Source organism: Oncorhynchus masou, chromosome 28 (assembly GCF_036934945.1).
Source record: "Oncorhynchus masou masou isolate Uvic2021 chromosome 28, UVic_Omas_1.1, whole genome shotgun sequence".
NCBI lineage: Eukaryota > Metazoa > Chordata > Actinopteri > Salmoniformes > Salmonidae > Oncorhynchus > Oncorhynchus masou.
The window spans coordinates 18,122,089-18,140,474 of NC_088239.1; the positions used below are offsets into that span (position 1 = coordinate 18,122,089).

Genomic DNA, 18,386 nt, shown 5'->3' on the forward strand with positions numbered 1-18,386 from the left:
TGAGCGGTTTCCTTCCTCTTCGGAAACTGAGTTAGGAAGGACGTCTGTATCTTTGTAGTGACTGGGTGTATTGATACACCATCCAAAGTGAAATGAATAACTCCACCATGCTCAAAGGGATATTCAATGTCTGCCTTTTTCTTTTTTTACCCATCTACCAATAGGTGCCCTTCTTTGTGAGGCATTAGAAAACCTCCCTGGTCTTTGTGGTTGCATTTATGTATGAAATGTACAACTCAACTGAGGGACCTTACAGATAATTGTATGTGTGGTGTACAAAGATGAGGTAGTCATTCAAAAATCATGTTAAACACTATTATTGCACAAAAAATCTGTCCATGCAACTTATTATTTGACATGTTAAACACATTACTCCTGAATTTATTTAGGCTTCCCATAACAAAGGGGTTGAATACTTATTGACTCAAGACATTTCAGTTTTTAATTTTTAATGAATTTGTAAAAATGTCTAAAAACATAATCCCACTTTGACATTACTGGGATATTGTGTGTCGGCCCGTGACAAATAATCTCAATTTGAATCCATTTTTAATTCAGGATGTAACACAACAAAATGTGAAACAAGTCAAGGGATGTGAATACTTTCTGATAGGCACTGTACATGCAGTTTTATAACTAGGGCTCAGAGTCTTTCCCAACCATGTGACTTGTCCACATTCCAAATGTTATAGATTTTTTTTTTATAAATCAAGAACTGCATTAAAATCAGTGCATTTATTTTTACAATAACATCATATGAATACGCCTTCTCTTCCATAACAATTTTAACATTGTGATAAATTATTTTCTGAAAATTATTTAGGCTCCGTCATTGATCTAGTCATAATAATATGAAGGCAACACGAGTGTTTGAAACACAGATAATTTAATATTACTAAAACTACATCACTAAACACATTCACAGCTCATGCTATATGCAACTATTTCATTAGCATTAATACAAACAACATTAGAACATAAAAATAAAAATAAATGATATATAAAAACATTTAAATTAGTACCTAGTCAAAAAAATTGTTCCATCCCCGGAATGGTATATTGAAAAGTAACCAAAACAAACTGTACACATCAGCTTTTACCTCCTTTATAGAAAACTGCATTTGGTATATAGTTGTATTTCATTAAAAAAAAGAAAAGGTACTGAGAGAAAGTCAGAGACGCTGATAAATAGTCCAGACCCTGGCTATCCAAGGTTTGTGTGCCTAAAGATACCAATACCACCTTGCAAACAATGGACGATCAGAGGAGAATGGCCGTCCGTTTTCTGCCCGTGGGAACAAATAAATAATGCAGCAGTCTGAAAAAAAGCAGCAAGAACTGCATATGTCCAGAAGGGAGAGAAAACTAAGGCCCCATTAGAGAAAATAAATAAATAAACATCCATTCAAAATAAAGGAGACAAAACAACAACAACAGAAAATTGTGATCCATATGGTGCAGAAATGCACACAAAAAACTGCTACATCATCCTGGATGAAGTCCCAGAGGGAAAGTGTCCAAGGTGTTGCTGTTGTCTTCGTCCCCTCTGGGTTTTGGGACACCTCCTATTCAACAAAAGACAATGGAATAACATCAAACTCTCATTTTTCACTGCCTCACAAAACACATTACTCAGCACTTTAGAAACGAGTTTGAAAAATATTAAATCAATTACAATTGTAAAAATGTGTATTGCTAAGTATACACCTTTTACAGAGTAACAATCTTTTGTCAAATGACACACATTGTCACATTTGGAATAGAATCTTCCATAAGACTTGCTCATTTATGCTACTGTATGTTGTTTACAAAACACGGCTTATAAAATGCAGAATATTTAAATCTGTTTATCAGAAATGTGCTAATAAGATCAGATAGATCACTTTGGAGAGCACACCCACCTTGTGAAGCACATGACAACAGCGACAATGATGGCGATCTGTACGGCTCCGATGACAGCCGCTATGAGAACGTAGTGGAGTTTCTGTCCACTGGGCACCACGTACAGGATGTTGAAGTCTTGGATTTCATCACACTGCTGGCCAGTGTAGCCCGAGTCACACCTGGGGAGACAACCAAACCGCTAACACTTAATTTCATGACACAATAATTATCTATGAATTAGGTCAAAAAGAGATGAAACATAGCATACGCAGGTATGTAAGAAAAAAGGATACCATGTTATCTTACCGGCAGGTGGGGATGCTATACTTAATTTCACATTGGCCGTGTTCACAGAAGTTGGCGTAGTCCTTTGTGCAGAGGGTGGGGATCCCTCCATAAGCTCTGTCCTCCCCTATGTCTACCGTGTCTTTAAAGGTATACAGACAATCACAAATATTAATATGGATGATATAAATATTAAAGAGCGAGCTAGGCCTGGTCCTCAGTTGCAATTCAAATATAACTGACATGACAGAGCAGAAATATGCATTGCAGATATGTAAAAGTACAACAGTATTATTTCCATATAGACAACATGAACCATGGTCTGAGGTAAATCAACGACCATAACAACATCATAACAGAGTGTGGTAAAAGGGAGCAGCCATACCAAAAAGATCCGTCTTGCTGTTGCTACCATCGTCTTCGTTTTTCTTCTTCCCTTTTTCTGGAAAAAAAACAAAACAAATATTTTTGAGTGCATGACAGAAATGTCCCATTATTGAAAATCGGGTTCAAAACAACATTTCTGAGCGAGCCTTCCTTTCAAAGCTATAGACAGAAGCATTTTAAATGTGAAAGAATTCATAGGACTAGAGGTTGCTTAAAAATAGTTTTTTAACTGTAAGAAGTTGAAAAGAAATCATATTGGAGGAACTCAGGGAAATAGTGTTCAAGCTCCATGTTCTAAGAGAACCCTAATCACAAGGATTATACGATTATCTGAGAGCGCACCATGGCTTGATTATCAGAGCCCTAATCACAAGGATTATATGATTATCTGAGAGCACAGCATGGCTTGATTATCAGAGAGCGCAACATGGCTTGATAGTCAGTCAGAGAACGCAGCATGGCTTGCTTATCAGAGAGCGCACCATGGCTTGATTATCAGAGAGCGCAACATGGCTTGATAGTCAGTCAGAGAACGCAGCATGGCTTGCTTATCAGAGAGCGCAACATGGCTTGATAGTCAGTCAGAGAGCGCACCATGGCTTGATTATCAGAGAGCGCACCATGGCTTGATTATCAGAGAGTGCACCATGGCTTGATTATCAGAGAGCGCAACATGACTTGATAGTCAGTCAGAGAACGCAGCATGGCTTGCTTATCAGAGAGCGCACCATGGCTTGATTATCAGAGAGCGCAGCATGGCTTGATTATCAGAGAGCGCAGCATGGCTTGAAAGTCAGTCAGAGAACGCAGCATGGCTTGCTTATCAGAGAGCGCACCATGGCTTGATTATCAGAGAGTGCAGCATGGCTTGATTATCAGAGAGCGCAGCATGGCTTAATTATCAGAGAGCGCACCATGGCTTGATTATCAGAGAGCGCACCATGGCTTGATTATCAGAGAGCGCACCATGGCTTGATTATCAGAGAGTGCAGCATGGCTTGATTATCAGAGAGTGCAGCTTGGCTTGATTATCAGAGAGCGCACCATGGCTTGATTATCAGAGAGCGCAACATGGCTTGATTATCAGAGAGCGCACCATGGCTTGATAATCAGAGAGCGCAGCTTGGCTTGATTATCAGAGAGTGCACCATGGCTTGATTATCAGAGAGTGCACCATGGCTTGATTACTGAGAGTGCACCATGGCTTGATTATCAGAGAGTGCACCATGGCTTGATTACTGAGAGCGCACCCTGGCTTGATTATCAGAGAGCGCACCATGGCTTGATTATCACAGAGTGCACCATGTCTTGATTACTGAGAGTGCACCATGGCTTGATTATCAGAGAGTGCACCATGGCTTGATTACTGAGAGCGCACCCTGGCTTGATTATTAGAGAGCGCACCATGGCTTGATTATCAGAGAGTGCACCATGGCTTGATTATCAGAGAGCGCACCATGGCTTGATTATCAGAGAGCGCAGCATGGCTTGATTATCAGAGAGTGCAGCTTGGCTTGATTATCAGAGAGCGCACCATGGCTTGATTATCAGAGAGCGCACCATGGCTTGATTATCAGAGAGCGCACCATGGCTTGATTATCATAGAGCGCAGCATGGCTTGATTATCAGAGAGTGCAGCTTGGCTTGATTATCAGAGAGCGCACCATGGCTTGATTATCAGAGAGTGCACCATGGCTTGATTATCAGAGAGCGCACCATGGCTTGATTATCAGAGAGTGCAGCTTGGCTTGATTATCAGAGAGCGCACCATGGCTTGATTATCAGAGAGCGCACCATGGCTTGATTATCAGAGAGCGCACCATGGCTTGATTACTGAGAGCGCACCCTGGCTTGATTATCAGAGAGCGCACCATGGCTTGATAATCAGAGAGCGCAGCTTGGCTTGATTATCAGAGAGTGCACCATGGCTTGATTATCAGAGAGCGCAGCTTGGCTTGATTATCAGAGAGCGCACCATGGCTTGATTACTGAGAGTGCACCATGGCTTGATTATCAGAGAGTGCACCATGGCTTGATTACTGAGAGCGCACCCTGGCTTGATTATTAGAGAGCGCACCATGGCTTGATTATCAGAGAGTGCACCATGGCTTGATTATCAGAGAGCGCACCATGGCTTGATTATCAGAGAGCGCAGCATGGCTTGATTATCAGAGAGTGCAGCTTGGCTTGATTATCAGAGAGCGCACCATGGCTTGATTATCAGAGAGCGCACCATGGCTTGATTATCAGAGAGCGCACCATGGCTTGATTATCATAGAGCGCAGCATGGCTTGATTATCAGAGAGTGCAGCTTGGCTTGATTATCAGAGAGCGCACCATGGCTTGATTATCAGAGAGTGCACCATGGCTTGATTATCAGAGAGCGCACCATGGCTTGATTATCAGAGAGCGCAGCATGGCTTGATTATCAGAGAGTGCAGCTTGGCTTGATTATCAGAGAGAGCACCATGGCTTGATTATCAGAGAGCGCACCATGGCTTGATTATCAGAGAGCGCACCATGGCTTGATTACTGAGAGCGCACCCTGGCTTGATTATCAGAGAGCGCACCATGGCTTGATAATCAGAGAGCGCAGCTTGGCTTGATTATCAGAGAGTGCACCATGGCTTGATTATCAGAGAGCGCAGCTTGGCTTGATTATCAGAGAGCGCACCATGGCTTGATTATCAGAGAGCGCACCATGGCTTGATAATCAGAGAGCGCAGCTTGGCTTGATTATCAGAGAGTGCACCATGGCTTGATTACTGAGAGCGCACCCTGGCTTGATTATCAGAGAGCGCACCATGGCTTGATTATCAGAGAGCGCCGCTTGGATTGATTATCAGAGAGCGCAGCATGGCTTGATTATCAGAGAGCGCACCATGGCTTGATTATCAGAGAGCACAGCATGGCTTGATTATCAGAGAGTGCAACATGGCTTGATTGTCAGAGAGCGCAGCATGGCTTGATCATCAGAGAGCGCAGCTTGGCTTGATTAATAGAGAGCGCACCATGGCTTGATTATCTGAGAGCGCACCATGGCTTGATAGTCAGTCAGAGAGCGCACCATGGCTTGATAGTCAGTCAGAGAGCGCACCATGGCTTGATAATCAGTCAGAGAGCGCACCATGGCTTGATTATCAGAGAGCGCACCATGGCTTGATTATCAGAGAGTGAACCATGGCTTGATTATCAAAGAGTGCACCATGGCTTGATTATCAGAGAGCGCACCATGGCTTGATTATCAGAGAGCGCAGCATGGCTTGATTATCAGAGAGTGCAGCTTGGCTTGATTATCAGAGAGCGCACCATGGCTTGATTATCAGAGAGCGCACCATGGCTTGATTATCAGAGAGCGCACCATGGCTTGATTACTGAGAGCGCACCCTGGCTTGATTATCAGAGAGCGCACCATGGCTTGATAATCAGAGAGCGCACCATGGCTTGATTATCAGAGAGCGCAGCTTGGCTTGATTATCAGAGAGTGCACCATGGCTTGATTATCAGAGAGCGCACCCTGGCTTGATTATCAGAGAGCGCACCATGGCTTGATTATCAGAGAGCACAGCATGGCTTGATTATCAGAGAGCACAGCATGGCTTGATATTCAGAGAGGGCACCATGGCTTGATTATCAGAGAGCGCACCATGGCTTGATTATCAGAGAGCGCAGCATGGCTTGATTATCAGAGAGCGCAGCATGGCTTGATTAACAGAGAGGGCACCATGGCTTGATTATCAGAGAGTGCAACATGGCTTGATTGTCAGAGAGTGCAGCATGGCTTGATCATCAGAGAGCGCAGCTTGGCTTAATTAATAGAGAGCGCACCATGGCTTGATTATCTGAGAGCGCACCATGGCTTGATAGTCAGTCAGAGAGCGCACCATGGCTTGATAGTCAGTCAGAGAGCGCACCATGGCTTGATAATCAGTCAGAGAGCGCACCATGGCTTGATTATCAGAGAGCGCACCATGGCTTGATTATCAGAGAGCGAACCATGGCTTGATTATCAAAGAGTGCACCATGGCTTGATTACTGAGAGCGCACCCTGGCTTGATTATCAGAGAGCGCACCATTGCTTGATTATCAGAGAGGGCAGCTTGGATTGATTATCAGAGAGCGCACCATGGCTTGATTATCAGAGAGTGCACCATGGCTTGATTATCAGAGAGCGCACCATGGCTTGATTACTGAGAGCGCACCCTGGCTTGATTATCAGAGAGCGCACCATGGCTTGATTATCAGAGAGCGCAGCTTGGATTGATTATCAGAGAGCGCATCATGGCTTGATTATCAGAGAGCGCACCATAGCTTGATTATCAGAGAGCGCACCATAGCTTGATTATCAGAGAGCGCAGCATGGCTTGATTATCAGAGAGCACAGCATGGCTTGATTAACAGAGAGGGCACCATGGCTTGATTATCAGAGAGCGCACCATGGCTTGATTATCAGAGAGTGCAACATGGCTTGATTGTCAGAGAGAGCAGCATGGCTTGATCATCAGAGAGCGCAGCTTGGCTTGATTAATAGAGAGCGCACCATGGCTTGATTATCTGAGAGCGCACCATGGCTTGATAGTCAGTCAGAGAGCGCACCATGGCTTGATAGTCAGTCAGAGAGCGCACCATGGCTTGATAATCAGTCAGAGAGCGCACCATGGCTTGATTATCAGAGAGCGCAGCATGGCTTGATTAACAGAGAGGGCACCATGGCTTGATTTTCAGAGAGCGCAACATGGCTTGATTGTCAGAGAGAGCAGCATGGCTTGATTATCAGACAGAGCACCATGGCTTGATTAAGGACGGACTATAAATACTAAGTATGCCGTAATATAGTTAATATATAGCAGTTAACTAGCAGTCTGACATGGCCTCATTAAAATACATTTGGTTAATCAACAAACCAGTTGAATGTTAGATATATGATGTAGATTTTGTACAAGATTTAATTACAAACTAATAACCGATGGTGCTGTTTAGGATGCACATTTCTGATATATAACAATAAGATGACCATAGATACAATGTGAGAGGTATGGCGGGTTTCTATTTGGGCCAGTCGAAGCATGAGGCTGTTGGTAACATTACTCTGACAGACAGTTATTGTAATGCGTGCATGCCTTTGCAATGCTCATTTGCATTACAAAATTAAATAAATGACAGATAAGTGGCGAGTGACTGGGTTTAACTTGAGGGCAATTTGGCCTGTTGAGATGTAGGGTGACACACAGGCATGCTTCACTACAGTTAATGGCCCTCCTGCAAGAATTGGCCAACTGCACCATCAGCAGAAATGCCTCCAAACTGATTTAAGAGATAGACACGTACATAGGGCCACATGACAAATGTTGTTAAGAAACATCTCAGGACATGCAGAACAATTACTCTCTGAGAACAAATGTAATATCACTATGGTAACAAATAATATCACCATGGTGATTTAGCAGACGCTCTTATCCAGAGCGACTGACATTAGTAATGTGAAATGATAGGAATCCAATTGTAGGAATATTGGAACATCCATAACTAGTTCTCAGATTTCCAGGTTGGGATGTATTCTATTGTATTTTGAACAAGGTATGCAAGTTCATGTAATATAAAGGGTCAATGTATGCTCTGTGAAACAAAAAATATAGATTATTTATGTAAATAGATCTTTTAGCCCTACACTTTAGAACTAGATTGTGAGACGTTTTTAAAAACAGGGCCATATAGTAAATCTTCGCCCTCAAATGGAGAATGACATTTTTAAAACGGCTTTAAACAGATGTTCTGGTAAGAAACATCTGAACAGCTGGTTGCCCGATGCCCCTTGGTCGTAATAATGTGGCCCAAATCCTAATTGTGTGCATCCAGATTGAGGTCATGTCTGCGTTTGAAAGAAGAATCTTCAGTCTTTTGATGCGCTGTAGAAAGATGTATGTCGGGACAAACCTAATAATCTCAGTCATCACCACACAGCACACGGCATTGTCATAGTGAGGATCAATCAACCAATTGGGGTGGTCGTCATAAACATCAGAGTTTGACAGGAACTAGCCATCATATAGGTCACTGGCAGTATAAAGTGTTAAAGATTTAGAGGAAAGTCAAGACTGGTGGGTGGGACGCTTATATAAACACAGCACATATCAGGAATATCAAGACTGGCACCAAGAACCCATGCACGGGACAATATCTAGGACACTGTATTCAACTATTAAGTAGGATGTCGCATTACAGCAGGATCCCCTCATCTCTACACCAAAAATCTCAGTCAAATATTAAATTGTGATTTATTTTCCTTCCTTGAGATTGTGAATAATAAATCAAATCCTTCGGAACCCACAATCCATTGTTTTTTCCCCACAATGCAGTGTAAATACAGTACATGGGGCATAAAATGACATGTTTCTAAATGACGTTTTAATGTTAGAACATGGCATTACCTGGACAACTCCCTAGATGCTTCACGTCAATCTTCACCTGCTTCAAGCACGAAGCCTCTCTTACGTGACAGGGGGTAATGTAAGATTTTCCGTCTGTTCCACACACCGGGTTGTCATTATGGCCACTGCAGTCAATGTTGCACATACACCTGGGTGTCGAAGAAAACATTTATATAAAAATCCATTTCATGAACACTGTATTAACACTGCGTTCACTAAAAGAGCTAAACATACATCATCAACCAATTTGAATCTAATTTGACAAACCAGGACCACAGTATATGGCGAAAATAAGCAAAAATAAGATCTATGAGGTACTAGTGGTCACTAGTCGTCTTCCAGATGAAGATGAGACCTCCTTTCAGTGACTGAGAGCACAACAGCTGATGAAGACGAGTCCTCCTTTCAGAGACTGAGAGCACAAAAGCTGATGAAGACGAGTCCTTTCGGAAACTACTGAGAGCACAACAGCTGATGAAGACGAGTCCTCAGAAACTACTGAGAGCACAACAGCTGATGAAGATGAGTCCTCAGAGACTACAAGAGTACAACAGCTGATGAAGACGAGTCCTTTCAGAAACTACTGAGAGCACAACAGCTGATGAAGACGAGTCCTCAGAGACTACTGAGAGCACAACAGCTGATGAAGACGAGACCTCCTTTCAGAAACTACTGAGAGCACAACAGCTGATGAAGACGAGTCCTCAGAGAATACTGAGAGCACAACAGCTGATGAAGACGAGTCCTCAGAGAATACTGAGAGCACAACAGCTGATGAAGACGAGTCCTCCTTTCAGAAACTACTGAGAGCACAATAGCTGATGAAGAGTGCTTCTTTCAGGAAATACTGAGAGCACAATAGCTGATGAAGACGAGTCCTCCTTTCAGAAACTACTGAGAGCACAACAGCTGATGAAGACGAGTCCTCAGAGAATACTGAGAGCACAACAGCTGATGAAGACAAGTCCTCCTTTCAGAAACTACTGAGAGCACAATAGCTGATGAAGAGTGCTTCTTTCAGGAACTACTGAGAGCATAACAGCTGATGAAGACGAGTCCTCAGAGAATACTGAGAGCACAACAGCTGATGAAGACGAGTCCTCCATTCAGAAACTACTGAGAGCACAACAGCTCATGAAGACGAGTCCTCAGAAACTACTGAGAGCACAACAGCTGATGAAGATGAGTCCTCCTTTCAGAAACTACTGAGAACACAACAGCTGATGAAGACGAGTCCTCAGAGAATACTGAGAGCACAACAGCTGATGAAGACAAGTCCTCCTTTCAGAAACTACTGAGAGCACAATAGCTGATGAAGAGTGCTTCTTTCAGGAACTACTGAGAGCACAACAGCTGATGAAGACGAGTCCTCAGAGAATACTGAGAGCACAACAGCTGATGAAGACGAGTCCTCCATTCAGAAACTACTGAGAGCACAACAGCTCATGAAGACGAGTCCTCAGAAACTACTGAGAGCACAACAGCTGATGAAGATGAGTCCTCCTTTCAGAAACTACTGAGAGCACAACAGCTGATGAAGACGAGTCCCCCATTCAGAAACTACTGAGAGCACAACAGCTGATGAAGACGAGTCCTCCATTCAGAAACTACTGAGAGCACAACAGCTCATGAAGACGAGTCCTCAGAGACTACTGAGAGCACAACAGCTCATGAAGACAAGTCCTCCTTTCAGAAACTACTGAGAGCACAATAGCTGATGAAGAGTCCTTTCAGAAACTACAGAGAGCACAACAGCTGATGAAGACGAGTCCCCCATTCAGAAACTACTGAGAGCACAACAGCTGATGAAGACGAGTCTTCCATTCAGAAACTACTGAGAGCACAACAGCTCATGAAGACGAGTCCTCAGAGACTACTGAGAGCACAACAGCTCATGAAGACAAGTCCTCCTTTCAGAAACTACTGAGAGCACAATAGCTGATGAAGACGAGTCCTTAGAGACTACTGAGAGCACAATAGCTGCAGTGGAAAGTACTCACAATATATCCTCAGAGTCCACATCGCATTCTGCTCCAAACTTGCAGTTGACGCATTTTGTGGGCTTTTTTCCTCTGCCTGATCCTTCATCATCTGTAGAAAAGGAGAGTATTTCAAAAATGTTAGCTGTCAAACAGAGTTAATATTGTTCTATTAGTGGTTTGATCTGCAAAACTTTTGTTTAAGCAGGCTATGTTTAACCAGCTTTCATTGTAACATTGTAACATGGGTTGTCAAGTCAAACGTATTAAAGTGAAGCAAGACCAAGTTACTACACTGTACCTCTGTCACCAGATCCAGAACTGCCATCTGTGTGTTACAGCATAGAAAATTAGTTACCTTCAGCTTGGTCTAAAATTACTTAAAACAAAATGACTAGGTGATGAACCCGAGTGATGAAAAATGCGCTCCATAAAGGGGAGTCTGTACTCTCGGGTGAAAGTGTGCAGCCTGCGACTAAGACTCACCTGTATAGCAGGCCCCTTCAGAGACCTGTGATATGGACTTCTGCTGCTTGCACGCTGCTCTCCTCAAGAAGCACTCATTCTGATAGGTGTCTCCGTTGGACCCACAAACAGGGATGTACTTCTTAGAGCACTAAGACACAACGGGCAATGAAAGGATGTTACTGAACCATCACAGCCTAGACCAGGGATCATCAAGTAGATTCAGCCACGGGACGATTTGTTTTCTTGAGCGGATAGTCAGGCGGCCAGAACAAAATGACAAATCATTTGTACACTGCAAATTTACTGCAAGAAGCCCAAACAGATATAACATTTGACTAACACCTTGTTTACATTTGTATATGATCACATACAGTATATCTCTATATTATGTGTGGGAATACTATGGAACAGAGTTCCGAGATTAAGATCAGTTGGAGCTGATTTGCTTTGGCAAAGCCCTTCCTGCTTGCTTTCTTGCTCATGGCAATGGTAATGACAGTCTTACTTGACAACAGAGAACATGATAGCCTTTATTGCACTGTGTTACTTACATGGAACTGGCAGACACATTTCAGGTCAGCCCCATTCTCTTGACATGTCCCCCCGTAACGACATGTTGCAGTGTCACACACTCTCAGGTCACTTTTCTTCTCAGACAAATCTGGTAAAAACAAGGTGTGAAATACCATTATTTTAGTTCTCCATTTGTAAAACCACATGAATATCTAGTATAGTCTATGTTGTGTACTAGTATTTACGTGACATTGCTTTTCTATCTGGGAAAAACTTTCTAACATGAAGATTGGAGCAAATAGTGTGTGAAAACGTTCAACTCAAAACACAATTCTTTCCCAAACTACAGTCTCTGAGAAAAAAACTCCTCTGGTATAGCCTAGCTGGAAACACTCTTCTTTACCTAAAATACAGTTAGCCTTGAATGCAAAATGATATGCTCTGTTTCATCACAAAACAGAGTAAATCACTCTGAATTCCAGGCTAAAATGCACTAAGAACCAAAGCCGTGACAACTTAAGAGTTTGCGGCCACTTGAATACTTCTTCCAGTAATGACTTTCATCCATCCGACACGCAAAAGCCCATAGCCTCCCCTTTAGCCAGAAATACACTTGAACATCTCTCACTCTCTCACACTGGGCGGAATTTATCAGAGGAAGGAGAAGGACAAATCAATGGAAGAGAGGAGTCAATGTAGCGAAGACCCGGGTCATTAGCAACACGTAGCCATCCAACTCCTTTGCCACAAGACATCAATAGTCATCGCCTCATTTCTTCAATGGTTGGACTAATGAGAGATCCGGTACAGAGAGAGCTTAGCTACGCATCATTTGTACAACTTTATTGAGAGTCAGTGGAATGTGCAATGTACAACAGTCACTGCCCAGCATAACTGGACTAAGAAATGTAGTCACTACTGTTCATTCGGACAAGTTGGTCCTCATTTACACAGTAATGCCTTGGCATTGCATGATCATGGGAAAGCAAAGCCAAGAACCATCAACAGGGACCCAGAAAGCTGACTTGAAAAGATTGGAGAAGAGGGTCAAGTCCGATCTGATAATCGTTGATCAGGAGGTCAAGCACATAATGCGTGAGAGGGATTCCTGATAGTAATGATAGGATTTCAGGTTGTCAAAGTGGGCTTACAAGGCACTTATAGTAAAGTATGCCATCACAATATTGTTTGAAAAAGTTCATCATTAGCCTGGTCATAAGTAGGGATAACATCATTGGATTGGATTACATCATCAGGATCAATGAATTTGGTCAAAACAACTCCTCCGTGCTGCAAGTCTTCAATATTAACTTTAACCAAACTGTCAAAAACATTATGGATGAAGTGAACTTACAGAGGATTTTATTTCCCCTGCTGACAATCAGTTGTAGTATAATCTGTTTTTCACTAGCTTTGATAACTACAGTAGGTGTGTAAAATGACTGTTGTGCTACTGTGCTAGAACAACTCTAGGTTCATGGACACCCTGAGGGAGAGTGTTTGAATCTCACGGAGCTCTAATGGAGGAATGAGAAGACCATCCCAGCCTTCCAGGCAGGTTTGACAGCAGCCATTTACATCCTCCTGGGGTCAACAGCATTACCACCAAGCACTCCTATCAACTAGCAGAACATTGGAAAACCCCTGGTCTGTGAGATTTACAGGCAGGGGGAGACATAAGGGGGAGGGAGAGAAGGAGAGGGAATGAGAGAGAAATGAAGACATAAAAGGAGAGGAAGAGTTAAAAGAGGGAGCGAAGGAGAGAGAGAGAGAGAAAAAGAGAGAATAGGAGAGGTGATGGGAATGGAAGAATCCTACCCCACTGAGGTTTGAGCTGAAGTTCCCCCCTGCTCTCATCGCCAGTCCCCACGAAGGAAGACATATCTCAACATGCAGTAGGAGCTTTATGTTGTCTTATCCCCACTGTTAGAGAAGGTTTCAGAAGAGAAAGCCACTATACAACTAATCCATTGTCTTGAGACAGGTAAGCATGCCACATGGACTAATAATAACCCAACCTTTCAACAAATGGGAGGCAAAGTAGTTCCAGGCCAAAGATTATAATCAGCCTCTCCTAACAATCCCCTCCTCTCCTAAATAGATCTGTGTGTTACTCAACCAATGGTCACAGTCTCGATATAAAGGGGCTAGCCCCGATCCTAGTCACCCTGTACTTAAAGGACTATTGACCAAACTGTTCATTTCCTCATTACAGTCACTGTCGCCCTGGGATCCCGAAGCTAGCCCATTAAATACAGGCCATGACCTAAAACTCCTCTGTAATCAATCAATACCACCACTGTATAGGAACACTAGTCTTTAAAAGACTGCAGTAGAAGTCATAGTGGGACAAGGGCTTTAATTAAATCAAACCCTAATGAAATAGCATTGATCCTGACCTGCAAAATAGGCGCATAGGTGCAGTAATGTAAGTATGATAATTCTGGCTGTTCTACCGATGTTTGTTCTTTACAGCAGTGCAGGATAACAACCACGCTTCCACTGAATTCAACCCTCATGCCTTGAGAAATACAATCTGCATTTCTCAGTAACAGTGGGGAAACACCACACTTCACTGCATTTAAAGGGACAGTTCACTCTCAAATTAAAATGTTGTCCGATATTTTCAGAAGTAGTCTAATGTCAGGTCAAGCTGAATCCACATCCCACATTATCATTTGGGTATCCTAGATCCAGCAACATGCCTCAACCTGAAAACCATGGAAAAGAAAAGCTGAATAAAGGAAAGAAATGATACAGTGATTATATTTTCCATTCATTTCTGAAATTAATCTTTATATCCAGAATACTTACGGTTGCTAAGGTCACATCTGCTATGGAGTTTCCTAAGAGGTTTGGGATCAGCACCCAATTATGGGTTGTTTTTAGGAGCATTGAAGAGCAACCAGGACCATGGGGAGAAGGAATAGCCTGCTTATTTTTATTTTTTTACTAGGCAAGTCAGTTAAGAACAAATTCTTATTTTCAATGACGGCCTAGGAACAGTGGGTTAACTGCCTGTTCAGGGGCAGAAGGACAGCTTTTGTGTCAGCTCGGGGATTTGAACTTGCAACTCTAACCACTAGGCTACACTGCCACCCCAGTGATGGAAGTTAATCAGGCAAATAGCTTGACAAGAGTAAAACAACTGGCTTTATCAGGACAGCTCACTCTTGGTTTTAAATCGGACTGCTTTTAAATAAAAGGGGAAGCCTACTGAATGAACACAATACATAGACCTTTATGACAAACAGTTATTATGGGAACGAGAGGACATCACTCATGGTTTATGGGATTATGGAGAGGGTGGAACTACATCCACAACGGGTTTACGTTTCCATTCATCTTAAATACCATCAAACATAGGCCAATCTGTCAAAGTCACACTGAATGTTGGCTTTGGGTGGAACCCCTTAGGAAACCACATAGCAGATGTGAACTTTTAGCAAGCATATTATATATTCCGGATATAAAGAGTCAAATGAATTTACCCTCAATTTAACCCACGATGACACTGTATACCAGTGTTGTAAAGTACTTGAGTAAAACTAAAGTAATACTTAAGTCGTTTGGGGGTGGAGGGGTATTTATATTTTTGATAACTTTTACTTCACTATATCCCTAAAGAAAATAATGTACTTTTTACTCCATACATTTTCCCTAACACCCAAAAGTACTCATTACATTTTGAATGCTAAGCAGGACAGGAAAATGTTCCATTTCACGCACTTATGCAGAGAACATCCCCGGTCATCCCTACTGCCTCTGATCTGGCGGACTCACTGAACACACATGCTTCGTTTGTAAATTATGTTGAAGGGTTGCCCCTGGCTATCCGTAAATGAAAAAAACTAAGTGGTGCCTTCCGGTTAACATAAGGAATTTGAAATAATTTATACTTTTACTTTTGATACTTAATTAAGTATATTTTAGCAATGACATTTAATTTTGATACTTAAGGATATTTAATACCAAATACTTTTAGACTTTAACTCAAGTACTATTTTACTAGGTGACTTTCACTTTTACTTGAGTCATTTTCTATTAACGTATCTTTACTTTTACTCAATTAGGACAGTTGGGTACTTTTTCTACAACTGGTGTATATAAACAAAAGTCATTACTCCTAACCAGGAAACTGATAAATTACTGTTTCCATTTAAAATAATGAAACCCAAACAATAATGATAATAAATAAATAGATAATGATAATGAAACCCAAACAACAGCAGGACAATCCAGGGTGGGGTTCAAATATGGACATTTTTCCCTGCATGCACCTCACCAACAAGAGGGGACAGATCGAGCCACCCCCCAATAAACATACGCCTATGAAATTACATTTCCCAAATGTATACATATATTTTTATTTTTAAACATGCATTGACTCAAAGTGATTCCTCTTATGAAGCAATGACAGTGCCAGCCTTATGTCTGTCTAATCCAGACCAATTGAGCATGATGTGCTTTGTCTGCTGGTCAAGGAGATTTGCCCAATTACCGACCAGCGTTCATTCAGCAAGGACGATAAACACCTCAGGAGCGCCTGTGTTGCAAAAACACAGGATGTGTGTCTGATAAACACAAAGTATTCCCATAGAAGTGCTTGCTTTGGAAAAGTTAATTGATAAAGAAAATGTATTGATACTCACCCAAGCAGTCCTTGCCTTTTCCTAAAATACATTCGCTGCTCTCAGGGTAAGAGGCTTGAGCTCCAGGCAGTGTGGAGACGGCCAAAAGGCAGAGGAGAGAGAAAAAACGGCCTGCTGAGGGTCCGTGAGATGAGAGGGGATATCCTATGGACATGATGCTTACAATGCTGTGTAGAGTGGACACCGTCTTTTCTCCAAATCACAACATATGCCTTTTTTCATTCAAATTGCAGAAATACATCAACGAATCCACCAGATGTGAATTGGTAGACGGAGAACAAAACGCGTTGTTGTTGGCAAACTGTTTCACCCACGGCTAAAAAAAACAATAATCTCCTTTGCAGAAAGGGGATTATCTCCCAGCATAGCCATATATAAAAAAGGCATTATATCGGACTTTAGCTCACAAATTGCACAAACGAAATGTTGGCTTTGCTCTATTGATCGCTCGACTGGCCGTTGTATGGGATAGGGTGTGCGATAATGAGCTGTTTTGACTGTCGCATTTACCTTTGACGCGTCTGCCTCTATTTTATCCCAGCGGCAAACAGCTGGTTTAAAATGTCCCTCCGAGAATATCTCTGCATCCTTCCACAACACAATCCCACAAAGGCGAAAATAAATTATTTTGTGGTAGCAATTTACCCAGACAATGTCTTGAGTGAGATTTTGTGAATCACCATCAACAAAGGACTTCGGTGACGCTTGGGTATCACATGACGCGAGACCACCCCCAATCATTGAAGCACGCTTTGCGGTGGAGCGGCAAGATCACACCATAAATGTGTGGGGAGGGGATTCCGGTTGTAGCCTAGTGGGATACGTTATAAAGCGACATTTGCTAAAACTGTACAATGGCTACAGCCTAAGCCTACTAATTTTTTTTCGTAATCAAGGAGTAAGACAATTACATTCATTAAAATATAAAAATGCAAGCCATATGCGCTCTTTCACATAAATAAAAATAAGAGGAATGGGCCTATCTGGCAGATAGAAAATACAGATTGACAGTTTACCAATCCATGTTAAATTGATTATTCCCAGGTTACTTACCAACTAGTATAAATTACAATTTCACAAATTGTGAATCATGACATTTCTAAATAATAATTATGTTCAAAACACTCAAACTGATTGTTCTGGCACTGTCAGTCGCAGTTGACCTCATGAGAAGCCTAACTAGAGGCTTATTACATGGTTTATTACACGCTTATACATTTTTATTTATTTTATTTCACCTTTATTTAACCAGGTAGGCAAGTTGAGAACAAGTTCTCATTTACAATTGCGACCTGGCCAAGATAAAGCAAAGCAGTTCGACACATACAACGACACAGAGTTACACATGGAGTAAAACAAACATACAGTCAATAATACAGTATAAAGAAGTCTATATACGATGTGACGATGTGAGCAAATGAGGTGAGATAAGGGAGGTAAAGGCAAAAAAAGCCATGGTGGCAAAGTAAATACAATATAGCAAGTAAAACACTGGAATGGTAGATTTGCAATGGAAGAATGTGCAAAGTAGAAATAAAAATAATGGGGGGTGCAAAGGAGCAAAATTAATAAATTAATTAAATACAGTATGGAAAGAGGTAGTTGTTTGGGCTAAAATATAGGTGGGCTATGTACAGGTGCAGTAATCTGTGAGCTGCTCTGACAGTTGGTGCTTAAAGCTAGTGAGGGAGATAAGTGTTTCCAGTTTCAGTACTTTTTGTAGTTCGTTCCAGTCATTGGCAGCAGAGAACTGGAAGGAGAGGCGGCCAAAGAAAGAATTGGTTTTGGGG

At 42.1% G+C, this 18,386-nt stretch overlaps 1 protein-coding gene across 1 annotated transcript; it reads right to left on the bottom strand.

Annotated features, from left to right (window-relative positions):
• Positions 1–869: 869 nt before the first annotated feature.
• Positions 870–17,297, bottom strand: LOC135518535 (tomoregulin-1-like). The gene is made up of 10 exons (XM_064943705.1): positions 16,597–17,297; positions 11,983–12,092; positions 11,450–11,579; positions 11,265–11,291; positions 10,985–11,075; positions 8,985–9,133; positions 2,555–2,611; positions 2,191–2,311; positions 1,902–2,063; positions 870–1,565 (listed from the first exon to the last, which is right to left on the bottom strand). Exons 1-10 carry the CDS (start codon positions 16,748–16,750, stop codon positions 1,481–1,483), a joined length of 1,086 nt encoding a protein of 361 aa, XP_064799777.1. The 5' UTR covers positions 16,751–17,297; the 3' UTR covers positions 870–1,480.
• Positions 17,298–18,386: the final 1,089 nt, after the last annotated feature.